Source organism: Pan troglodytes, chromosome 5 (assembly GCF_028858775.2).
Source record: "Pan troglodytes isolate AG18354 chromosome 5, NHGRI_mPanTro3-v2.0_pri, whole genome shotgun sequence".
NCBI classification, from domain to species: domain Eukaryota; kingdom Metazoa; phylum Chordata; class Mammalia; order Primates; family Hominidae; genus Pan; species Pan troglodytes.
The window spans coordinates 57632055-57659585 of record NC_072403.2 but is presented as its reverse complement, the minus strand read 5'-3'; the positions used below and the strand labels follow the sequence as shown (position 1 = coordinate 57659585).

General features: G+C 37.0%; 1 protein-coding gene across 6 annotated transcripts in view; it reads left to right on the top strand.

Annotated features, from left to right (window-relative positions):
• The window catches only part of PKHD1 (PKHD1 ciliary IPT domain containing fibrocystin/polyductin), a 484536-nt gene that overhangs the window by 283695 nt on the left and 173310 nt on the right, over nt 1-27531 (top strand). For all 6 annotated transcript variants that reach the window (XM_518534.6, XM_016955664.3, XM_009451446.4 and 3 more), the window contains one exon: nt 21852-21989. In XM_518534.6, the coding sequence (XP_518534.5) occupies nt 21852-21989 (138 nt within the window). The remainder of the gene's footprint in view (nt 1-21851; nt 21990-27531) is intronic.

The window sequence follows — 27531 nt, the reverse complement described above, 5'->3', positions numbered from 1 at the left end:
ACTAAGAAATCAAGATTGAGAGCAGTTCTGTTGATAAAAAAGTCAAACTCTTCAAAATATTTGAAGAGTTTTATTTTGAGCTGAATATGAGGACCATGTCCTGTGACACAGCCTCAGGAGGTCCTGAGAACTTGTGCTCAAGGTGGTTGGGTTACAGCTTGTTTTTTTATGTTTTAGGGAGACATAAGACATCAATGAATGCATGTCAGGTATACATTGGTTTGCTCTGGAAAGGTAGGACAACTTGAAGTGGGAAGCAGGCTTACAGGTCATAGGTGGATTCAAAGATTTTCTGATTGGCAATTGGTTGAAAGAGTTAAATTATTATCTAAAAACCTGGAATCAATAGAAAGGAGTGTCTGGGTTAAGATAAAGCGTTGTGGATACCAAGGTTCTTATTATGAAGATGAAGTCTTTAGGTGACTACCCTTAGAGGTAATAGATGGCAAACATTTCCTATTCAGACATTTGAAAGGTGCTAGACTCTCAGCTAATCTCTTCAGGATCTACAAAAGACCTGGAGATGGAATGCGATTCTCTAAAGAATATAAATTTCCCCCATAAGAGACAGCTTTGCATAGCCGTTTCAAAATATGACAGACAAATATATTTTGGGGTAAAATACTTTGATACTTTTAGGACCTGCTATCTGTCATGTGATGCTCTACTAGAGTTGGGTTGGAATTTAGTACCTTATTGCTCCAAAATAGTCTGTTTGTCAGTTTTAATATCTCTGTTTTAATGTTAATGCTGGTCAGTTGTACCTAAATTCCAAAGGCAGGAATGTATAATGAGGTATGTCTGATGACCACTCCTTCCCATCGTGGCCTGAGCTAGTTTTTCAGGTTTCTTTGGAATCCCCTTGGCTGTGAGGAGGATCCATTCAGTTGGTTGGGAGGCTTAGAATTTTTATTGTATTTTATTTTGGTTTCTTATCTTTATTTTGTTTCTTAAACTTTAGCATGCATAAAAATCAATGGAAATGTTTCTAAATTACTAGTGATCTATATTTTGAACCAACTTTGCAAATGGTACTGAAACTCTAATAGGGTGTCTGTGGACCTACCAGCTAGAAAAACCCTAGCTTAGAGGATAAGTAATATTCCCTGCGTCCCACAGCTAGAAAGGGACCGAGCGGGATGTAAATCCAGGTGTGTCTCATTCCTGCTGCTCTCTCCATGCTGGCCTCCATGTTGCTTTGTACCTGAACGAAAGTTCAATACCTTTCTTGTCTTAGACATCTAATTCTATATGGCTATCTGACATCTTTACAATTAGTATTAGGCTTCTGTAACTTTGTTCTTTAAAAAATTTTAAACATAATACATAATTTTTTTCTGTTCAAAATAATGTAAAAATATACAAAGCAAAATATCAAGAACCATTTAGCCCTTTCTTTTTGCCCTCCCCTGGATAACTGCTATTCTCAGTTGGGATTACATTTTTTTAAATATGTGTATTTATTTATATAATGAATAACTTTAAAAATATTAATTAATTGAGTATTTTACTACATATCAGTTTCTATCCTTAGCGTTTTGGATGAATTCACTTTGGAATCCTCACAACACCCTGTGAAGCACTATTACCATCTCTCTTTATCAGGTAGCCGGGAAACTGAGCAATAGAGATCATAAAAGTGATTGGTAGAGGGACAATATTTGGACCCAATAGTTTGACTCTAGAACTCTTATATGCCATGCTAAGATGTTCCTTAATTCAGCAATGAAAAACATATGTTCTAAGTATTCATATGTGACTTTCAAAAAAGTTAAGTCTATATTCAAAATACTATCATATCAGTAATGACAAATGTCCTGCATCCTTTTAAATGACAGTGTAGTTACCCAGAGTAGGAATGTGGTATAATTTATTGAATTACCATCTTACTGATGAACATAAATTTTCACCCCAATTTTTTCACTTTTATAAACAATACAATGACAAAAATATTTATGCCTCATTGTTCAAGTGGGAGAATTTTTTCAGGTCAGTTGATCTTAAAGTGAATTCATAGCCTACCTATAGCTGAGATCACCCGGGTTACTTCTTTAAAAATGCAAAACATACCTTCAAGGAACACATAATCACCATATTATAAACTCTTTCAGAACCTGGAGAAAAATAAAAATCTTCCTAATTCATTCTTAAGGCTATAGGATTGATTATATAATTAGATAAAGGTGGCACAAAGAAGAAAATTAAAGGCTAATCTCATTGATATTGAGGAGAAGTCTTACTAAATCCAATGTACCTGTGCTTCCAAAGAATCACAAATTATAGTTAAATAGGGTTTAATCCCAGGAATGCAAGGATAGTTCTAGAACATCAGGAAAAATAATCTAACATAATTCAGTAAGACAAAATTAGAAGTCTCTCTGTTTCCCCAAGATTGTACTTTCTTTTTATAATAATGAGGCACGATATTCCATATATAAAGAGCCAAGAATGCCTAAATAAGTTTTATTGTCTGTCTTCCCCTTGTCACGTGCAGTGCCAGCTTCTGCCTATACTACTCTGTGTCTTTATCCGAGTAAGGGCTTCTTAAATATTCAGACTGTCCAAGGTTCCAGGGCACATCAGGGCCATGGGGAAGTGGTGCATATTTTAGGCGGCTAAGGGTGAGTGAGCAGAGAAAACTATTTCTAGGGCAGTGGGGCAGAGTGAAGGATGGTATCAGTGGGCTGAAGAAGGAGAAGATGAACCAAAACAGAAATTAATAGGCTTATTATGGTTCCCAATCACAAGTCTTGGAAAACTTGGGATACTGAGGGTAAAATTTCTCTGTTATTTTATAGAAGCATCTAAAGTAAAGAAATCTGAAATCTAAGCAGACATTTAAAACAAGATTGTTGAAGGCATTTCCTGTTTTTTGTTGTTGTTTTCTTTTGGTATAGAAAATATGCTGTCTTCCTCTTGAATGTGGCATAGAGTATTTGTATCCCTTGGTTAAGGGCAAGAGTTAATAATTACAGTATGTTAAACTCATCTGCTTCCCATTAGAAGAAAAAGTGTTTACATGGTAGTATTGAGTGAATTTTGTAGGGTGTTTTCCAAGACCCCAAATCAATTTTTTAAAAAGCATTTGATAAATTTCTATCTGTTAATACTCAACAACAATTTATTATTACAGAAATAGGGGAATTTCTCTTAACTGGATATAAGGTGTTTACAAGAAGTCCATAGGAAATATTATAATTAAGTGTGAAAGGTTAATTTCATTCCTGTTAGTGTCGAGAATAAAACATGAAAGCCTACTCTTATTTCTATTACTGGAGATACCAAACAATGCAATAGTACATGAAAAAAATAGGATAGAAAGCACAGCCACTTGAAAGAAGCAGGAAAACAATTACTGGTAAGCCTACGTTTTTTTTTTTCTAGAAAAAAATACAAGATATTTAAGTAAAATGGCTGGCAACAATACTAGCATGCAAGGAACAATAGCATTCCTGTATAATAGCAATCACCAATTAGAAAATGCAATAGACAAAAAATTCCACTTTTGATGGAAAAAGGTAAAATACCTAGATATAAAGAAAAAATTCATATGTCATGTGAAGAAAAACCCCCTGAAAACCTTGCTAAATGGGTGGAATGCTGTACAAATACAGGAAGACACAATGATGAAAAGATTCTCCCCCACATGGATTTATAAATTCAAGTAAGCCTAGTTAAAATTGCATTTAGATTAAAAAAAATTAGAATGTGAGAAGCTGATTCTAATATTTTTAGGAAAAGCAAATATACAACTGGCAAGGATTTTAAAAACATTATTTTGGGGAGGATTGGTCTAGATAAAGCTGGTATGATATTGTCATAGGAAGAGGCAGGAGAGGAAAGTGAATGAGACAAAATAGAGTCCAGAAACAGACCCATGGATATAAGAGAATGTACTTAGTAATTAAGATGGCATTTCAAAACAGTGGGAAAATACTACGTTTCAGTAAATTATGTTGGAATAGTTGTCTACCCACATGCTAAAAAATATTCTGTTGTGTTCCCAAGTCATGCCATGCCAGACGAACTAGAGTCTTATATTAAATATAAAGGAATCAAAAGGAAATACAAGAAACTATTTTTGTATGCTCCTAAAATATTCTGTGTTTCTAAAGTGTGTTTGGGAATATGCTTAAGCTAAATTTTCCATTTGCTTTATTTTGTATCTTTGAGTATTAGTTCTTGGGATATTGAATTGATTATTGATTATTCAGTATATCTCTTTCATAGTTTTCTGATTTTCTTTGTGTTTATAATTCTTTGTTTGCCTTCCCATAAATCCATATTTCAGGAAGTTGTCTCCAGTGATTATGGACCAGCAAAGTGGCAATAGGGAGAACTTTCTAGAGAGTAATCTATGCAAGATAATGGAGTTTGATCTTGTCCTAATATTAACTTAGCAAGCAAAAACTGAAGTCAGAATAAATTGAAACATCATACTGAACTCCAATTCCAATGGCAGAGTCAAATTTTGCGTAGATCCACATTCCATAAATATCCAAATGTAAAAATTGCAAATATGAAGATAAAATGAGAAAGGAACATTACCTATCAAAATGTAAATTAAGGGACATTAGAAACAGGAAGTCAAAGCCAGGTCAAATAAGAAGTCTGCACAGCTTATTCTCTTGCTCATATTTCTTATATTCCTGTCAGCAGAAAAAAATTACATGTCTGACAAGGACTAAAAGACACACACACATAAACACACACACATGCAAATGTGTGTGTGTGTGTGTGAGAGATTCTTTTTTAATTTGCATTTCAAATAAAATTATGACTAGTCTCTACTTTTAATTTTAATTTCAATTTTTTAAAAGATTTTAAAGTAGTGTATTTACTTTGTTCAAAATTCAAAAAGATTGCTCATTGAAAATTTTCCCTTCACCCATGTCTTCCAGCCAGCCAGTTTCATTTCCTGAAGATGGCAGTGTTACTGGTTCCTTCCTTTGGTATCTTTCCAAAGATATTCTATGCTGCATATGCAAAAATTAAAAAAACACACTACATTTATTTTTATTCACTCCCTTTGTATAAATATTACAAATTGTACACTATATGTGCCTTGCTTTAAAAGCTATAATTATTCCATGTAATTATTCCATATTAGTATAGAAAGATATGATTATTCCATATTAGTACAAAAAGTACTTTAATTTTTAAGAGATTTATTGAGATATAATTCACATACCATAAAATTCATCCATTTAAATTGTACAATTCGTGGTTTTTACAGAGACATGCAATTACTGTAATTAATTTTGGAACATTTGATTACCCCCCAAAGAAACCCCATACCTCTTAGGCTATAACTCCCTAGTCCGCAATCTTCCCCAGCCACAGGCAACCATTAATCTACTTTCCATCTCTACAGATTTTCCTACTCTAGACATTTCATGTAAAAGGAATCATACAGTGAAGTTTCTCACCCTGCATAATGTTCTCAAGTTTCATCCATGTTGTAATATAGAACTAGTCTCTATTCGAGAATGAATGGATGGCTACAAAGACCCCATATGTAAAATACATGCTTGGCTTGATATATGGATGTCTAGATGCATGTGCATTAATTTCATTAACTATTTTATGTATTTATACAGCAGTCACTCATTCTTACGTATTAATTCTCATTAGTTACTTTTAAAAGAATCCTGTTCAGATGGTGTTAAGGTAATAAAGTTTTTTAAGTAGACATTAAGCCAAATGCTCATATAGATGGATATATATATACACACACACACACACACACACACATATATATATATATATATATTTTTTTTTTTGAGACAGAGTCTCGCTCTGTTGCCCAGGCTGGAGTGTAGTGGCATGATTTCGGCTCACTGCAACCTCGGCCTCCCGGGTTCAAGTAATTCTCCTGCCTCAGCCTCCCAAGTATCTGGGATTACAGGAATGCGCCACCATTCCCGGCTAATATTTTTCATTTTTTTAGTAGCGAAGTAGAGATGGGGTTTCACCATGTTGGCCAGTCTAGTCTCAAGCTCCTGACCTCAGGTGATCAACCTGCCTCGGCCTCCCAAAGTGCTTCGATTACAGGCATGAGTCACCATGCCTGGCCAGCTAGATATATTTTTACACACAGAGTTTTATAGTAGAGATCATCCCTGATTTCTATTGGTTATTAGCAGAAGAAGTCTAATGTTTACATGATATGATTTAAAGGTGAACTGAAAGTGTGTCCCAAGTTCATAGTCTTTTGCAGGGTATTTTAGGTATCCTCAGGCTTCTCTTTAAAGGAGACAAGTATATGTAAATTGCAGCACCCCTTTCTTCTCTTTCTTTCCTCCTGTTGTAACAAAGTGTTTTACCTTCTCCCAAAGATAATCCCACCTGATGTTCTCTGCATCTTAATGCTGTTATTCCTTTTCAGATATCTCAGTTCATACTTGTCTCCTTCCTTTCTCTTTCTTGTCTGCAGTCTTTCCCTCTCTATATGACATTTCCTATTAGCAAACACATTTTTGAATGCTCCATATGATTTTAAAAACTCCCTCGAATTAAAAAAAAACCCTCATCTATTTTTAGATAACGATTCTTCTCATTCTGTCTTGGTGATTTTTGGAGAACATACATTTTCTAGTTGTGAAGCTATTGATGGTGCTTGAACTCATAAATACGTTTTGTCTTTTCCCAAGGATCAGACCTATATGTCTAATTGTCCACTTGAAATCTGCACTGGGATGATGTACAGTTACCTTAAACTAAAATAACTCAGAGAGAATCCTCTATTCCTGCTCTCTCCCTACCAAGCCTGCCATTGCCAGTGGCCAACTTACTCTTCTTCCAGCTTTCCCATTCCAGCACATGGCAGCATCTTCCACTCCCAATTGCTCAGGGTTGTTCTTGACACTTTATCCAATCCTGGCTATTCTGCTTCTTGAATGTTACTCAGATATGTGTTTTTTAATTTCCTCTCTCACCACCCTAATATATGCATCATGGCCTCTTGGGTGAACCACTAGAATGCCTCTTTTTTTTTTTTATTATACTTTAAGTTTTAGGGTACATATGCACAATGTGCAGGTTAGTTACATATGTATACATGTGCCATGTTGGTGTGCTGCGCCCATTAACTCATCATTTAACATTAGGTATATCTCCTAATCCTATCCTAATCCTATCCCTCCCCACTCCCGTCAGTGTGGCAATTCCTCAGGGATCTAGAACTAGAAATGCCATCTGACCCAGCCATCCCGTTACTGGGTATATACCCAAAGGATTATAAATCATGCTGCTATAAAGACACATGCACGCGTATGTTTATTGTGGCACTATTCACAATAGCAAAGACTTGGAACCAAGCCAAATGTCCAACAATGATAGACTGGATTAAGAAAATGTGGCACATATACACCATGGAATACTATGCAACCATAGAATGCCTCTTAATGATTCTTCTCCTGCTATGCTTACCCTCATCTACTCCATTCTCCCCCACTGCAGCCAGAGCACTCTGAAAAATATGAGTTGGCTGTGTAATTTCCCTCTTTAATTTCCCCTTAGTGGCTTACTTTCATTATCACGACAAAAATCTCATTGTGTTTACATAGTCTTCCTAATCTGCTCTCTTGCCCACCTTTCTAGCCCTGCCTCTTACCTCTCTCCTCCAGATTCAGCAATGTGGGCATTCCTGTTGCTTTTCAGTCTTTTTTTAAAAATATAATTTCAACTTTTCATTTAGATTCAGATGGTACACGTGCAGGCTGGTTACATGTAAGTATTACATAATGCTGAGGTTTGGGATATGAGTGAATCCTTTCACCCAGGTAGTGAGCATAGCACCCAATAGGTAGCTCTTCAGCCCTTGCCTTCATCCCTTCTTTCCGTCTCTAGCAGTCTCTAGTGTCTGTTGTTTTCATTTCTATGTCCATGTGTACCCAACGCTTACCACCACTTATAAGTGAGAACATGTAGTATTTAGTTTTCTGTTCCTGTGTTAATTTGTTTAAGATAATGGCCTCCAGCAGCACCCATGTGGCTGCAAAGAACATGATTTTATTCTTTTTTATGGCTGTGTAGTGTTTCATGGCATATGTGTACCACAGTTTCTTTATCCAATCCACCATTGATGGGCAGGTAGGTTGATTCCATGTCTTTGCTACTGAGAGCAGTGCTGTGATAAACCTACAAGTGCATATGTCTTTTGGTAGAATAATTTATTTTCCTTTGGATATATACCCAGTAAGGTGATTGCTGGTTTTAGTGGTAGTTCTATTTTTAGTTCTTTGAGAAATCACCAAACTGTTTTTCCACAGTGGCTGAACTAATTTGGATTCCCACCAACAGTGTATAAGCATTCCTTTTTCTTCACAGCCTCGTCAGCATCTATTATTTTTTGACTTTTTAATAATAGCCATTCTGACTGGTGTGAGATGGTATCTCATTGTGATTTTGATTTGCATTTCTCGCCTTTCAGTCTTTTGGATGTATGGAGCTCTTTCCCGCTTCTGACTTTTCATCTGTCCTGCCTCCTTTCTCTGGAGCAACTCTACACCTAGTTAACTGCTGCTCACTCTTTAGGTCTCACCCTTGATCCCTTGCTGTTACTCTCATAGTATTATGTATTTTTCTTCTTACCAATTTGCAGAGTTTGTGCTTATGAAGTAAATTTTGCAATTGTGTATTAATGTCTTATTTCCTCCACAAAATTTTAGATTTCATGAGGCCAAGAACTGTGTTTCTTTGGTTCACACAATAGCGAAGTGACAGGTATAGAGCAAGTACTCCAAGCTACATGTTGGGCATATGAAAACAATAGCTGATAATTGAATGCCTTTTATGTGCCAGCCACTGTAATAATTTTTTATGTGGCATTTCGCTTAATTTCTGCTGTTACCCCCCCACACCATGAAGTAATTTTTCTCTACTTAGTCATGTATAAGTGAGTTGAGCCTGGAGGGACTTGGGACACAGCCGAGAAATTACTGGAGCTATAGAACTACTGAGACCCTTCATATGTGTGGGCTGTTGGTGGTTGGGCATCAGTGGGATTCTGGCCATTTGGTACTTATGAGCAAATGAGGTCAGTAGTTTCTCAGAGATGGATGGGCACTCGAAAGTAGGAAGAAACAGACATAGTCTTTTTTACTTTGAAATGTTGCCTTGGCTTTGCCGTGATCATTTTGGTGGGTATCAGAAGCAAATACTAAAAGGACTTCACATTTACTTCTTTATTCTTCCAAAACTCATCCCATCAATTTCATTACCTGGTGGCTCACACTTGTAATCCCAGCACTTTGGGAGGCTGAGGCAGGCAGATCACCTGAGGTCAGGAGTTTGAGACCAGCCTGGCCAACATGGTGAAACCCCATCTCTACTAATAATACAAAACTTTAGCCAGGCGTGGTGGTGGGCACCTGTAATCCCAGGTACTAGGGAAGCTGAGGCAAGAGAATTGCTTGAACCCAGGTGGCGGAGATTACAGTGAGCCAGGATCGCACCATTGCATTCCAGCCTGGGTGACAAGAGTGAAACTCTGTCTCAAAAAAAAAATTTTCTCTATGTGAAGTAGGAGCCTTGTTTTATTTATGTTTGTTTCTTTGGCATATATCACAGTGTCTGACAAAGCAATTGGTAGTATTTGCTAAGTGAATGAATGGATGAATGAATACCTTTTCTTTATATATCATTTTTCTCCTGGGGTCTTCTAGTCATCTTGGATTAAAAAGAGGAATTAACTCTAAGGACAAGGATTTCAGTATGTTTACCATGCAAAGATATTTTAGAGTATTGGGACTTTTGATAGAGGTTGTAGAATCCAGATATTATTGTTAGAATAGTTAGAATTGTGAATAAACATTCTAGGAAGCTTCATGATCTCTGGGACAATATTCGAATTCAACTGGAAAATAACAAATTCTGGAAACCCCAAGCAAGAACTCCTTGCTTTGAATACATGTAATTTACTGGAATTTACAAGAAGACTTTTAAGGGAGTTAATTTTTTGGGACTTTCCAAAAAATATGGAAAATATAAAAATATTGAGAACAATGACAACTTCTACAGAAGTTATTTTGTACTTTATAAAATATAAGCACTTTATTAATTTAGGAGCACAACATATAGATTGGTTTGCTCAGAAAATATAAATTTTGGTACAACATATTAAAATAGAAAGTAGAGATTATTTACTAAATATTTGTTACTCAGATACTACATTTTAAACTCTCTCTTAAACATCAGTTATAATTGATATAATATATGTATATTTAACAAACAAATAGGATACAAGCATCTTATTTTTAAGATTTTAATAAATCTTTTGGGTTTCTTTTCCTGCAGAAGAAACAATTGAGAACTTAAGAAAAAAAGTCAATAATACCGAGGAAAATTAAAGAATCTCATAGTTTTTTGGATATATTGCCCTGTCTAGTGTCAAGCAGAGACAAAAAGAGAAGATTTATTTTCAAAAAATACCTGATGGGGAGAAATAAACTTATTTGATACAATATTGGATATCTGGACCTTTGCCTAAACAGCACGCACCATTCAGGAGTGAATCACTTATTTCATAGATATTCATATTTTTCTATTCAGGGTAAAAGTACAAAATTATTTACTAAAAGCTGATCATGTTATTATTCTTAAGGAAACAAATCAAAACAAAAACCCACATAGGAAAATAAGTTTGGTGCTTAGTTTGGCTTTAACACCAACTGTAACATGTAAAAATTTAATAATTGGATCACCTGAGAGTTGCCAGTTTATGCCTTTTCACATATTAAGAATTATTCACTACAGGATTGGAGAGGGATTTTATCCCCAAACCTCATGTTAGTTAGAATTCATTAACAATGTATAGAGGTAATAGAATTATGTGGATAAAGCCAAACTGTAGTTTAACATCAGACCTAAAATTTATCAAAATGCATATTGTTCCTTTTTAGGTCTTCTAGGGATTGCAAGGTCTAGGTTTTTTGTTTGTTTGATTGTTGTTGTTGTTGTTTTTGCCTTGAGCCATCTGAGCAAGGTGACAACTATAGACCTTGGTTTAAATGGCAATACCATGTCGTCCACTCTGATTTCTTTGAAGTCTGATGAAGAGAACAGTAGCATAGCACCATCTCTAGATTTAAAACAATAATAATAAAGCCTGGGATGAGAGAAGGCACAGATTCTTTTCTATTTTTATAAAAACAGCAGCACCTTCTGGTATTTTCCTTTCAGAATTTGGGATGCAGAGGACTGATCTGATACAGTTGGTAATTTTACTTAAAAACCTTCCTATTAAATAGATTCAAAATATTTCTGAAGAACAGATGGTATAGACTAGAGGAAGAAATAAACATTGTATGTTAAACATTTTATTGATCAATTAAAATATCATAATTTAAAATGTTTATTCTACTATGGGAATTATGCATGTCTGTGTGTGATTGAAAAAGACACAGAAAGAATGTGGGGAGTGGGATGGGGATTTATTGTCCAAAGTTTAAATGGGACTCTTCTCATGAGGTGAGAGTGAGAAGAGCTATTTTTCTCTCCTCCACTTGCATCCTGTCTCTCTCTCTCTCTCACACACACACACACACGCACACACACACACACACACAATCAGGCCAGCAGATGGTTTTTCTTCAAGGTGTCAGGAAACTGGCTTTTAGTCTTGAATAGTGTGCCTCTGGGCACTTTGAAACTGCCTCTTCTGCCTATTTTTAAGACCAGTTTGAAAAAAAATGATGGGCAGAGTAGAATAAAGAAACCACCTGTGTGGATTTGATGAAAAAGGCAGACTATAAAGCTAGCACTTCTTTGAAAAGAGTTTAGTTATAGAAAGACAGCATCCTTATCTTCTAGCACATCTCTGGTCAGCTTTTTCTACAAGAGAATGAACTCTAGAGAACTGAATACCATCATCTCAGTAAATTAGTCTACTTGACACTAATTTTCAATCATGTTCATCTTTCATCTCTGTGAACTATTTATGTATAAGAGTTTCCATTCTATTTTAGGAATACTTTTCTTGGATGTATCATTCATCTTTATAAATTATGGTAGACTATTTAGATAAATTGTTAGATGCCTCCAAAGTTAAACGAGACCACAAAAGAAGGAAAATATCACCAATCATTGTGTAAAATGTATATTTAAAGTAGTCACTTTGGAGCTAAAAATATTTTCTTTCTACAAAGGAAGATTAGATCATTTAATAGTGATTCAAATAGCTTTAAAATTTACTTTTCCTTTGGTTCACATATTTAATAGAAAACATAGGGGCCAAGGCTGAATGTAGAAAAAAGACCCATTAATTAAGGAAGGTACAGGAAAATAACAAGCCCACAAATAGTCCTTGTATGTCCTGCTCTGCCTGGCATGCCATTGCTCTCCCTCAGAAGTCTGAGCTGTGTCCAAAGTCAGTACAGGCTGCTTTCCTGACAATAGCAGGGTTGTAGTGGAAACTGTCTTACCACCTAAGTTATGGGGCCTGATACAGTGCATACCATACAAGCAGTGGGTCTGCCTGCCCTAAATTATGCCTGTTCATGTGACCCCATCATTATTCCCAGGATCTGTGCCCTTTGCCCTTGATCTCATTTCTACAGGATTTAGACAAGTGTCAGACCCTTGGAATGCTACACAATAGTGACCTTGATTCCCTACTTCGCTGGGAAAAAAAGTGAGTTTAAATCTAGCGTTGAACTTATATGGAATGCTTTGTAACTGTGGTAGTCAAATTGTTCTTGATACAAAAGAAGCCCCAGCCCTCTTTCAGAGACATCTGTCTTTCAGTCTGGCTCAGGTTTTCTGGTCTTGAGGCTAGTTAATGCATTTCTAATAAAACACTGAGTCTTTTTTGTTGTTGTTGTTGTTGTTGTTGCATTTGGTGCAGGGAAAAATTCAGGGGTTTCTCCTTATTGTTAACTTTCCAGATATTATTTTTAAAGCTTTAGTGTTCTAATTGTAAAAATAGAACACTTTCAGGAAAAAAAGACCAAAAAGCCAAAACACTGCTTGGCAAAACACACTAGGATAAAGATGGTGGTGTTTAGTGCTTGATGGATGAACAAGTGGTTAAAGGGTGTAATTCGGAACCAAGAGGCACCACCCCATGGCTAGTCCTGAGCCCCTTTGGGGGTAAAAGCAGTCTTTAATTACATCTGGAACTCATTAATTCTTTTTGGAGCCTCTTTCCAGATCAGCTCCCCCATCAGCCACCCATTGAGCAACAGAAATTCCAGATGGTTCCCTCCATATGCCAGTGCTCATTCTCTCAAGTAGGATAGATTGGTCACTGACAGAATAGGGTGGAATATCTGTAGCCAAGGCAGGACACGGTGGAAAGCACTGGAACACACTTAAATTAGAGGTGGTCCATCACTTATATTATTAAGTAAGTTGTATAAATAACTATTTCTGAGTGATTGCTCTGAAATATCTTGAGTAATTTTATGGAAAGGATGTTAATTCTAGAGAATGTGGCACATAGATGCCAGCTTTCCACTCCTCGAAAGAGAGAAATCCTCTGCAAGTGTCATTGTAGCTGAGGATTTGTCAGTTTAGACCTGCAGATGATCTGCTCTGGAGGGTACATTAGGGTGAATTCTTTTGCTCATGTAACTAGCTGAAATACTTATTATTGTGATACAAGGAGAATGCCTTTATAAAAATCTCTATATGGCAGGTGCTTATTTTATTTTAGCAGAATTTTCTTATAATAGACACATTGATAGACTCCAGTTTGAAGCAGCTGGGAATAAAAACAGGGTCAACCTCCATGTAATTAAAAAGTATGTCATCATTTCAAGTATGTCACATTATTTATTTGTATATATACCTGTTTTCATCTGATGGTGGGAAACATGACTTACTCATGTTTAAATTCCTACCACCTCAAAATTTGTCACATTATGGGAAAGGAAAGAAAGAAAGAAGAAAAAACGGAGAGATGAATCCAGGGAATTTCAAAGTGAAGAGTGTGGCACCAAAAGAAATAAGACTAATGTTTCTATTATTGTCTTCATTCTATACTTGTCCTTTGATAACTATTGGAATTTATGTGTGTGCACACACGTGTGCTTGTGTGTGTGTGTGTGTGTGTGGTGTTATTTTTGACCATCTATTATGGGTTAAATATTATTCTTCCAGGTCCTGAGAAAATAAAAGTGAGAACATCAGCTGTGTTCCTGTTCTCAAGTGGTTATAATAGTCTGTCTGTGATGCATGGGAAATTTGTTGGTACATTTGGAGTTGGTAGGGCAATTGAAAGGGAAAATTTCTTCTGAAAGGGGTATAATTAAAACTTCATGTACTTGTCATATTTTAGCTGAGAAATACATCTAAAAGCACCTACTATCATAGTTTTATGTGTATGTGTGAGTACTCTGTGGATGAGAGAAAGCATTAGTTCAACCAATTTTATTGTTTTGTACAATCAGGTTTAGCTGAATATTGGTTGAGTGTGCTATAGGTTGGAACAGATATAAACCAATTTGTATAAAACTCTTGCTTTGAGACAGGGAGAATGAAACCAATTTGGAAAACATATTTTAGGATATCATCCAGGAAAACTTCCCCAACGTAGCTATGCAAGCCAACATTCAAATTCAGGAAATGCAGAGAACCCCAGTAAGGTACTCCATGAGAAGATCATTCCATAGACACGTAATCATCAAATTCTCCAAGGTCAAAATGAAGGCAAAAATGTTAAAGGCAGCCAGAGAAAGGCTAGGTGACCTACAAAAGGAAGCCCATCAGACAAACAGCAGACCTCTTAATGGAAACACTGTAAGCCAAAAGAGATTGGGGGTAGATATTCAACATTCTTAAAGAAAAGACATTCCAACACAGAATTTCTTTTTCTTTCATTCTTATTTTTTTTTGAGATGGAGTCTTCCTCTGTCACCCAGGCTGGAGTACAGTGGTGTGATCTCGGTTCACTGCAACTCTGTCTCCTGGGTTCAAGCAATTCTTGTGCCTCAGCCTCCCAAGTAGCTGGGATTACAGGTCTGCATCACCATGCCTGGCCAATTTTTGTATTTTTAGTAGAGACGAGGTTTTGCCATGTTGGCCAGGCTGGTCTTGAACTTCTAGCCTCAAGTGATCCACTTGCCTTGGCCTCCCAAAGTGCTGGAATTACAGGCACGAGCCACTGCACCTGGCCCCCAACCTAGAATTTCTTATCTGGACAAACTAAGCTTCATAATTGAAAGTGAAATAAGATCCTTTTCAGATAAGCAAATGCTGAGGGAATTTGGCACCACCAGATCTGCCTTACAAGAACTGAAGGAAGCCCTAAATATGAAAACAAAAAGCTGTTACCAGTCACTACAAAAACACACTGAAATACACAGACCAGTGACACTATGGAGCAACCACATAAACAAGTCTGCAAAATAACTAGCTAGCATCATGATGACAGGATCAAATACACACAGTATCAATACTAGCATTAAATATAAATGGGCTAAATGCCCCAATTAAAAGACATAGAGTCTTTTAAAGCTGGGTAAAGAACCAAGACCCATCAGTGTGCTGTCTTCAAGAGTCCTATCTCACATGCGAAGACACACATAGGTTCAAAATAAAGGAATGAAGAAAAATTTACCAAGCAAATGGAAAACAGAAAAAAAGCAGGGGTTGCAATCCTAGTTTCTGACAAAATGGACTTTAAACCAACAAAAATCAAGTAAGACAGAGAAGGGCATTACATAATGATAAAGGGTTCAATTCAACAAGAAGAGCTAACTATCCTAAATATATATGCACCCAATACTGTAGCACCCAGATTCATAAAGCAAGTTCTTAGAGACCTTCTAAGAGACTTAGACTCTCACACAATAATAGTGTGAGACTTTAACACCCCACTGACAATATTAGACAGATAATTTAGACAGAAAATTAACAAAAATATTCAGGACCAGAACTCAACTCTGGATAAAGTGGGCCTGATAGATATCTATAGACCTCTCCACCCAAAAACAAAGGAATATACATTGTTCTCATCACCACTCAGCACTTACTTTAAAATTGATCATATAATTGGAAGTAAATCACTCTCAGCAAATGCAGAAGAACTGAAATAATAACAGTCTCTCATACCACAGCACAATCAAATTAGAACTTAAGATTAAGAAATCTATTCAAGGCCAGGCACAGTGGCTCACAGCTGTCATCCCAGCACTTTGGGAGGCTGAGGTGGGTGGATTGCCTGAGGTCAGGAGTTCAAGACCATCCTGGGCAACATGGTGAAACCCTGTCTTTACTAAAAATACAAATATTAGCCAGGTATGGTGGAAGACACCTGTAATCCCAGATACTCAGGAGCCTGAGGCAAGGGAATCTATTTGAATCCAGGAGGCTGCACTGAGCTGATATCACACCCCTGCACTCCAGCCTGGGTGACAGAGTGATGAGACTCTGTCTCCAAAAAAAAAAAAAAAAAGAAATCTATTCAAAACCACACAACACCATGGAAATGAACAACCTTCTCCTCCTGAATGACTCTTGAGTAAATAATGAAATTAAGGCAGAAATCAAAGAGTTATTTGAAACTCATGAGAACAAAGATACACCATACCAGAATATCTGGGAAACAGCTAAAGCAGCATTAAGACAGAAATTTATAGCACTAAATGCCCACATCTAAAAGCTAGAAAGATCTCAAGTTAACAATCTAACATTACAACTAAAAGAACTAGAGAACCTAGAGCAAACAAACCTCAAAGCTAGCAGAAGACAAGAAATAACCAAGATCTGACCTGAACTGAAGGACATAGAGACATGAAAAGCCTTCAAAAAATCAACAAATCTAGGATTTTTTTGAAAAAAAAAACAACTAATTAAATAGACTGCTAGCTAGATTAATAAAGAAGAAAAGAGAGAAGATTGAAATAAACACAATCAGAAACAACAAGGGGGATATTACCACTGACCCCAGAGAAACACAAACAACCCTCAGGGAATATTATAAACACCTCTTGCACATAAAGTAGAAAATTTAGGAGAAATGGATAAATTCCTGGACACATGCACCCTCCCAAGACTGAACCAGGAAGAAATTGAATCCCTGAATAGATTAATAATGAGTTCTGAAAATGGGGCAGTAATAAGTAACCTACCAAACAAAGAAAGCCCAGGACCAGGTGAATTCACAGCTGAATTCTACCAGAGTTACAAGGAAGAGCTGGTACTATTCCTACTGAAACTATTCCAAGAATTAAAAAGGAAGGACTCCTCCCTATCTCATTTTATGAGGTCAGCATCATCCTGATACTAAAACCTGACAATAAGAAAAATTCGGGCCAATATTATTAATGAACACCAATGCAAAAATTCTCAACAAAATACTGGCAAACTGAATACAGCAGCACATCAAAAAGTTTATCCAGCATGATCAAGTAGGCTTCGTCCCTGGAATGCAAGGTTGGTTTATATATGCAAATCAGTAAATGTGATTCACTACACAAACAGAACTAAAGACCAAAACCACATGATTATCTCAATAGATGCAGAAAAGCCCTTTAATAAATTCAACATACATTCAAATTAAAAACTCTCAATAAATTAAGTATTGAAGAAATTTACCTCAAAATAATAAAAGCCATATATGACAAACTCATAGCCAATATTCTATTGAATGGGCAAAAGCCAGAAGCACTCCCCTAGAAAACTGTCACAAGACAAGGATGCCCTTTGTCACCACTCCCATTCAACATAGTATTGGAAGTTCTGGCCAGGGCAATTAGGCAAGAGATGTAAATAAAGCATATTTAAATAGGAGGAGAGGAAGTCAAACTATCTTTGTTTGCAGATGACATGATCCTATAGCTTGAAAACCCTATTGTTTCAGCCCAAAAGCTTCTTAAGCTGATAAGCAACTTCAGCAAAATCTCAGGATACAAAATCAATGTGCAAAAATCTCTAGCATTTCCATACACTAACAATAGACAAGCCAAGAGCCAACTCGCAAATGAACTCCCATTCACAATTGCCACAAGAAGAATAAAATACCTGTGAATACAGCTAACAAGGGAAGTGAACAGTTCTCCTTAAGGAGAACTACAAACCACTGCTCAAAGAAATCAGAGATGACACAAACAAATGGAAAAATATTCCATGCTCATGGATAGGAAGAATCAGTATCATGAAAATGGCCATACTATCTAAAGCAATTTATAGATTCATTGCTATTCCCCTTAAACTACCATTAAGATTCTTCACAGAATTAGTAAAAACTATTTCAAAATTTATATAAAACCAAACAAGAGCCCGAATAGCCAAGGCAATCCTAAGCAAAAAGAGAAAAGCTAGAGGCATCATGTGACCCAACTTTATACTGCAGGGCTACAGTAACCAAACAGCATGGTACTGGTACAAGAACAGACACATAGACCAATGGAACAGAAAGAGAAGGCATAAATAAGACTGCACACCTACAACCATCTCATCTTTGACAAACCTCAAAAAACAAGCAATAGGGAAAGAATTTTCTGTTTAATAAATGATGCTGGGAGAATTGGCTAGCCATATGCAAAAAAACTGAAACTAGGCCCCTTCCTTAAGCCATATACAAAAATCAACTCAAGATGGAATAAAGACTTAAACGTAAAGCTCACAACCATAAAAACCCTGGAAGAAAACTTAGGCAATACCATTCAGGACAAAGGCACAGGTGAAGATTTCATGATGAAGATGCCAAAAGCCATTGCAACAAAAGCAAAAATTGACAAATGGGATATAATTAAACTAAAGAGCTTCTGCACAGCAAAAGAAACTATCATCAGGGTAATCAAGATACAGAATGAGAGAAAAATTTTGCAATCTATGCATCTGACAAACGTCTAATATCCAGCATCTATAAGGATCTTAAATTTACAAGAAAAAACAACCCCATTAAAAAGTGGGCAAAGAACATGAACAGATACCTCTCAAAAGAAGACATACATGCAGCCAACAGACATATGAAAAAAAGCTTAACATCACTGATCATTAGAGAAATGCAAATCAAAACCATAATGAGATATCATCTCATACCAGTCAGAATGGCTATTATTAAAAAGTCAAAAAAGGTGTGGTGGTGGACACCTGTAGTCCCAGCTACTCGGGAGGCTGAGGCAGGAGAATGGTGTGAACCCGGGAGGCAGAGCTTGCAGTGAGCCGAGATCACGCCGCTGCACTCCAGCCTGCACGACAGAGTGAGACTCCATCTCAAAAAAAAAAAAAAAAAAAGTCAAAAAGCAACAGATGCTGGTAAGGTTGTGGAGCAAAAGGAATGCTTTTACACTATTGGTAGGAGTGTAAATTAGTTCAATCATTGTGGAAGACAGTGTGGTGATTCCTCAAAGACCTAGAGGCAGAAATACCATTCGACCCAGCAATCCCATTACTGGGTATACAACCAAAGGAATAGAAACCATTCTGTTTTAAAGACACATGCATGCATATGTTCATTGCAGCACTATTCACAATAGCAAAGACATGGAATCAACTTAAATGTCCATCGATGATAGACTGGATACAGAAAATGTGGTACATAGATACAATGGAATACTATGCAGCCATAAAAAGGAATGAGATAATGTCCTTTGCAGGGATATGGATGGAGCTGGAGGCCATTATCCTTAGCAACCTAACATGGGAACAGAAAACGAAATACCACGTGTTCTTGCTTGTAAGTGGGAGCTAAGTGATGAGAACACATGGACACAAGGCAGGGAACAACACACACTGGGGCCTGTCAGAGGGCAGGGGGTGGAAGGAGGAAGAGGATCAGGAAGAATAGCTAATTGATGCTGGGTTTAATACCTTAGTGATGGGATGATCTGTGCAGCAGGCCACCGTGGCACAAGTTTACCTGTGTTAACAAACCTGCATATCCTGCTCATGTATCCCTGAATTTAAAATAAAAGATGAAAATAAAATAAATAAGTAAATAAATTGGAGGCAAAACCCTCTTGTTTTTACAAATTTTGCTTCAAATAATTCTTAAAGTCATGAACCCATAAAATGTGTGCTAAACCTAGAACATTCTCTAGGTACTTCACTATTTTATTTGAATATTTTGAAAAGTGCTAGAGATGAGATTAAGATATATATTTATTTTTGTCTGTTTAGCTTGATCATTCATTTTGTACCAGTCATCAATGAGCTCTTGAATTTAAGGTATGTAGGGGATTAAACTCAACAGATCTGGACGACATTTATTTAGTGTCTTTATCTTCAGTATTGCAAAAACACTAGGGATTTAAAAAGAAAAAGAATGATCTCTTCACTTAAGGAAGTCAGAGTGGGAGAGGAAGTCATAATCACACTGAGGACCAGCCCAGTGACAGTTACTTCCTCACGTACAATGGTGTATGTATATAATTTGAATAATGTGTCTCAGTACTCTGATAGATGTATGTACAGGGTGTCACTGAAGTGTAAAAGAGAGAGGTTGTTTCCCCAGGGAGAGTGGTGGAGCCAGTGAGGAGAGAGAATAGCTTGCTAGCAGAACTAATGCTTGCTTTGCATCCTGATGGGATAGGACCATACTTTGAGAACCACTGCTCTACATCTGACTGAGAGAAAAGGGAAGGGAAAAGGCATACAGAATTTATGGACCAGGCCTAGAGATGTCATACTTTAATTTTTCCCACATTTTATTGGCTACAACTCAGTCACATGGCTTCATCAACCTGCAAAGGAGGTGGAAACTGTAGTCTAACTGTGAACTTAGGAAAACAAGAGAAATGGTTGGTTTACAACCCTATAGTCTTGGCCACAGGAGGGCATGGCCATTCTTATAATGCAGGAAGCAGGGAGGGGCTAGGAAAGACAACTCATGACAAGTTAATTTGCTTGGGCATGTCCTTAAGAAGAGCAAGTGCATTGTTTCCTAGAATGAGAGATGAGATTATACTAACAAAAGAATTCCTTATAAATCTTTACATGTGTTGGTGATTATGGTACTAGAAATTTAAGCAAAAATCTTTATTTGATGTCATTTATAGTGTTGAATTACTGCTAAATTTCAGAAAGTAACACTTAATGCTTTGGCATACATGAAATACTTATTGTTTTAAATGAAAATGTTGTGTTTATATATTACTCTATAGTAAATCTCAGGCAACAGCTATGATTATTTCTTCTGAAGTTATATGAAGACTGCTTTTATGAAAGGGGAAATAAAGTATAATGATTTTAAATTGTCCAGTAAGCACTATAAGCATGGGAAGCTGAGGGACAACAGTAAAAATAATAACATCAAGCGTTTATTAAGCATGCACCATGTACTTTACCTTACACAATGGGACTTAGGGAATTAGAGATAGCTTACTAACATTGTATAACCACTTTCAATCTATTAACTCAATTAAATGAGTTAACCCTCACAAAAAGTCCTGTGAACGAAACAGTTGTTTTTAGTATTATTCCCATTCCACAGATAAGATAACCGAGGCACAGAGAGATAAAGTTATTTGCCTAGACAGCTAGTAAGTAGCAGAATTGGTATTCACATCCAAATAGTCTTCCTTCAGAGGCCAATGTCATGTCTACTGTTCTGTACATCCCTGAAACTAGAGCCAAAAGTGAAGAGACAGGACAAAGTGTAGGGAGCTCATTCGATCTGTGTGTTTCCACTGCACTAGACTTGGGGCAGCTGTTTGGTGCATGAGCAGTGCATTTTGTCCATGAACGTGGTGTGTTAAGCAATTGCAGCATTTATCAATCAGAACTTATTTTCCTGTTCAGTAAGTCCTAGCTTTTGGCAGACTATTTGTTCTTCCAGTTGCTATACCTGTCCTGGTTTAGATAACACTGTACACAGCTCCCAAACTGCTGGGAGAACCTCAGAATAAACACGTAATTCTTGTTTTTGTGACATATCTGAGCAATTTCTTTTTCTTCCACAGACAGAACTGTCCTTGTGGATACAGATCTTCCATTCTTCAAAGGGCTGTATGTGATGGGGACCTTAGACTTCCCTGTGGACAGAAGCAATGTTCTGAGTGTGGCATGCATGGTCATTGCAGGCGGGGAGCTGAAAGTTGGTGAGTAAAGGCACAAGGATTGCCAGCATGTTGGGAATTATATTCTGTGAGAAGGGGCTCTGGGAAACAGATGGTATCATCAAGCAGGTTGCTTAACAGAGTTTAGGGAGGGTTAAGGTAGTAGTGAGTGCACCAATAAAGTTGCTCTTCAGCAAGCTTTACATGTGGTCAGAGGTGGCTTGTATTGGTCATTCTTTCATGCCCGTGTACTACCAGGCTGTTTCTGGTCCGCCTCCTGCTGCTCATTCCAGGGCGATTTTTTTTACCTCCTCCAGGCTACAGATCAATTCTTCCTTTAGGTTTTCTTTGTGTCAGAATATGCCTTTAACTCGCTCTTTCAGAAGATATCATAGGATGGATTTGATATCATCTGATCAACTAACTCACAATAAAATTTCAATTGTTGTCTTAACATAATTTCCTGGGAAAATAGACTTGAAAGCAAAGCTATGTGCTAGCACTTTACTGGGACAAATAATCCCAAAGACGTGTGAGTGAAGGGAAAAGAAAAGTGAGGAGGAAAGGGAGGGAAAGCAAATACAAGGTAGCCACAGCTTCTCAAAGAAGCATGCTTGGTTTGCTTGGTTATGTGGGATATCTTGAGAGAAGCCTTATTAGAACTACCATATCTTGGGACAATATGGGGGAGGTAGTGAGGAGAAGGCAAGCATCTCACCTGGCCCATTCCATGCCATTAACTCCTCTGACTTTGTTATTTTTGTGGCTCCCTGGGTAGCTAGTGGAAGGACCAGAGAATCAGTAGGTGCTAGGAGATGAGATTCCTCTTGCTGAGAAGTGGATCATGTTGTTGAGGCCACAGGACAGGCAGAGTGGAATGGATCAAGGGTAGTGTATTAACCAGATTTGGCTTACTTAAATAAAAAAACCTGAAATGTTATGGGTAGACTGTATACTTAGAACTGTTGTAAGCAATAGGTATAAATGCTGAAAAGACATGTACCCTGTCTCCAAAGGAACTACTTTAGAACTTTAGTAAGGCATTTTACTTTGCCCCAGGAAGAAGATTGAAAGAGAATGCCCAGAAAAAAATCATATCTTATTCCAAAGAAATATATCTCTGGTGGTAAGGAAATATTTAGATATCCTTGTTAGGTAGCATGAAAATTTTAGAATCTCAGTTGGAAGAAAATTCTAGGTCTAATTACCTGAACAAAGGTTAAGTTGCTGTAAAAAGATTTCTGAAAAAATATGGTCAATCCTTTTCTTGAATACTTCCAGTGACAAAAAAATCAAAACCTTTCAAGGCAACCTGTTCCCATTGTTTAAAATCCTATTAGAATTCTTTTTGTTCTATTAAGCTAAAATCTATCTTCCTCCAATTTCTATAGGTTCAGGCTCTTCCCCTTGAGCCATTCAGGACAAGTATCTTACTCCTTTTAATTCTATAGCCCTTCATTCACATCTTTTTGAATCTTTTCTGTTTTAGGTCATACAGTTTATAACCATGGTTCATAGTTATTGCTGTTTTAAGTATTTCTTTTTAGTCTATGGTACAAAACTGCAAATACAGAAAAACAAAGAGAATTATGTGGTGGAAATGATCACTCAAAGTTTCCAAGTGCAAATATTTCCAAGTGCAAATATAACCACAATTAATATTTTGGTGTTTTATCTCAAAGTCATTTTTTTTCTTACACATACACACACATGCACACATGTATTTCAAAATGTAGGGTACATACTTTGATTTTTTTGATCCTATATAAACAATGTAAGAATTTCCACAACTCATTATATTTCAAAGGCCCAACTTCAATAATTTCAACATTATATAATATATGGGAATATATAGATATACATGTATATATAATAATTTAGCCATGTTTCTATTGTTAAGCACCTAAGTTATTTCAGATTTTTGTCCTTGTAACTCACTCTGCAATGAACATTCAATAATTAAATCATTATTCATATCTTCATTTCCTTAGGATGGGCTTTTAAACATGAAATTAATGGGCCTAAGGATAAGAACATATTTTAAGATTTTTAATACATGCTGCCAAATTGCTTTTCAGAAAAATTTTACAAATTTGTACACCCCATTTCCCATAGTTATGAGATTCCCTCTTTCTTGTTGGCATTGCCTCTAAACACAACTTTGTTTTGTTTAATTCCTCTGAAAGCCAGGGAGAAAGAACTATTCCCGGGTGGGATCTGACTATTCTGAACAGAGTGAGATGAGTATAGCAGTTAACAGAATGGGCTCTAAGTCAGATGGTGGGGGGACCAAATCCACCTTGGCCACCTGTTGGCTGTTTGACCTTAAGCAAGTCAACCTCTGGGCACCTTCATTTCTTCATCTGCAACATATGTGGGATAAGAGTAGAACCTTCTTCAGAGGGATATTAAACATAACTCATAGGAAGTGCTTGGTATGTAGTAGGTGTTCAATAAATGTTTATCAGCCAGGGTGCCCACAGAAAATATATGTCATATGCATTAGATAGTTTGAAGGGATTTAAATAAAGAAATGATTTACAAAGATCCAAATGGGATGAAGTATACCCTAGGGCTAATAAAGCCAGTTATCCTTACTACCTCTTGCCATAAAGGATTGAGAAAAGAATGTTATAGGAACCCAGAGATACAGAGGGAGGTTTAGAGATGGTTGTCAGACCATCCCAGAGGCATGGCCTTTGTATGGCTGGGATTTAACCAGTACATGGAAGGAACTATAGGAATAAACACTCTTACCTCATTCTTTTGTTTCCCTCCTGTCTTCTGCTTGTGCTACCATTTGGCCACATCTGACTGGGAGTCAGAATAAAGGAGAACTCCTTGATGCAGTACACATAGGTCAGCCACATCCTGGGGCACTGGGTAGGGTGGAGAAGCACAGAGTTTGGAAATGGAGGTGTCAACAGAAGCTCCCCAGCACAGTCAGCCTCCAGCTATCAGAACAGATACGATTATTCTGTTAATACAGTCAAATATTAAACTGACTTCTTTTTCCAGACAGGTCATGCTGTTAGTCCTGCCAACTACACTGTCAGTTCTAATTCCTGCTCTTTATATTTGTGCTGCCACAAATACATATCTCTACATTGTACAGTTGTATTGGGCTAATTTTGCTTTCCCTTGGGTTTTGAGGGAATCTAAGGGCAATACTTTTTACCTATCCCTTCATTTAATTATTTCAGTTCATCTTTCTACACTGCAGATATTCTCTTGAAGTCTGGTCTTTTCCTCACAGATTACTACCATTTGCCCATTTGTTTAATATTCTGTAAATCCTCATCCAATTAATTGAGAGATATTAAATACAGTTGAGCCCTGTTCTTGTTACTACAAAACTTATTTCCAGTTGATATCTTTTATTGCTAAGATTGATCTCTTTTTTCAGTAAGTTATATTTAGATTTCTAAGGTCACTCATTACTATAATATATAGCTTGCTGCCTGAAAAATTTGTACCTTTGAAGGTAAGTGACACTGTGCCACTTTCCAGTTTTACTTTATATATTTCAGGTCTCATTTAAAAATTTCTCCATTCCCAATTCTATTTTCTACCCATCACTGGATAGTGGTGTATTCCTTTTCTCTTTGCTTCATCCATGTGTTCCAGGCCTAAAGGTTGGTTATTGGAACCCATCTGCCCAATCCTATGTGTATTATGCCTGAAGGAAGACTTTCAACCCATCTGTCCAATTTTACCACACCCTAAAGAAATCCCAACATGAAACAGATAATAAGACTAGTTAGTAAACAAACTTAATAGATTTGGACATTGGCACAGAGTGCTGCCAGGGTATGCCTGCTATCTGATGCCGTTTGATCCAAGTCCCAACATTGTGGAATTACATTTTTTGGTGATCCTGCTTTTTTTTTTTCTTGAGATGGAGTTTTGCTCTTATTGCCCAGGCTGGAGTGCAGTGGCACCATCTCAGCTCATTGCAACCTCTGCCTTCCAGTTTTAAGTAATTCTCCTGCCTCAGCCTCCCAAGTAGCTGGGATTATAGCTGCTTGCCACCATGCCTGGCTAATTTTTGTAGTTTTATTAGAGACAGGGTTTCACCATGTTGGCCAGGCTAGTCTTGAACTCCTGACCTCGTGATCCGCCTGCCTTGGCCTCCCAAAGTGCTGGGATTATAGGCATGAGCCACCATGCCCAGCCGGTGGTCCTGCTTGTAAGGCAACTGGTGCTGGCAAAGGTATCAATGGACTTTTAATAGAGTTGAATCATAGAATGCTAGAATTAGAAAGGAAGCTCAAGATCAAAGCTTTGCTTAGAGGGCCATAGCTGCATCACAAATGCCAAACTCAATTTCATTCTTCGTTCAGTGCTTGTCTCATTAGTCTGATAAAACACTTAAGATAAGTTTAAAGAATTTCACATGTGTGTCCATTCTTTCATTTAACATGGGTTTACTCAGCGTCTGCCATGTACCAAGTACCATGGGGAATACTGGGCATATAGAAACAGAAATCATGAACCTGAACTTTCAAGAGGTGTCTCGATAAAATAGTGTGACAAATGAGTAAAAACATGATTGGAAGGATCATGTCTTCCAACCTAGAGGGAGCTTAAAGATAAAGGAAGAGATGTGAACAGGTACATATTTTAGATGAGCATTATACTTTTAGGAAACTGTAGGGGATGGGTATGTCTGGATTGTAGGCTTTGTATGAAATGGTGGTAGTAGATGAAGCACCTTGACCTGATATACTATGCCAAGGAGTTTGGATTTTCCTATGAAGGCAGTGGGTAGTCACTGGATAGTTTTAAGCAAGGAAGTGACATGATTATATTTATTCTTAGAAAAATTAGTGCTGGAAGTGTAGAGAACTCACTTAAAAGGGACACAGTGAAAAGTGAGAAGCCTACTGAGATGTTTCAGGAAAGAAATCGTCAGGAAGTGAAGTAAGGTACAGGAGTTAAAGAGTAAAGAATTAATTAGAGAAGCATTGAGGAGGTAAAAATCACTAGAACCTAGTGAGAATTTTGATCTGAGGCAAGGAAGAGTTATTTGGGATACATCCAGGGTTTCGGGTTGGGAGATCTGGGCCAATGGGGATGCCAGGAATGAGTGCCCTTTCCATCCCTCATTAGTTGAATGGCCCTCGGCAAGTTATATGAACTAGCTGTGTCTCAGTACTCTTATCTCCAAAGTAGAAATAATAATAGTACGTATTTCATAGAGTTTTTTAAAAAATAAATTAGTTAATGTTTATTAAAATGCTTGAACAATGTTGAGTATACAGTAAACTTTATACATTGGTTTGTTAAGTACCCAGACTCATAAATTTCAAAGTTAGATTTCAGTGAAAGATCTAAGTGATAATATCTAGAGAACAAGTAGATTTATGAATAAAGAAACCAGTGAGAGAGGTCTGCGCTAAATGTACATATTTGAGGATCATCAGCTCAAATGTGAAATTAAAAGTGTGAATAAAACTGGCCAAACAGATTTTGTGGATAGAAATTTTGAGGAGCGCAAGTCTTTGAAGGGTGGTAGAGGAAGCTGAGTTCAGGAATAAGAATGAAAAAGAAACAGTTATATAGGTGGAAAGGAAATGAAATG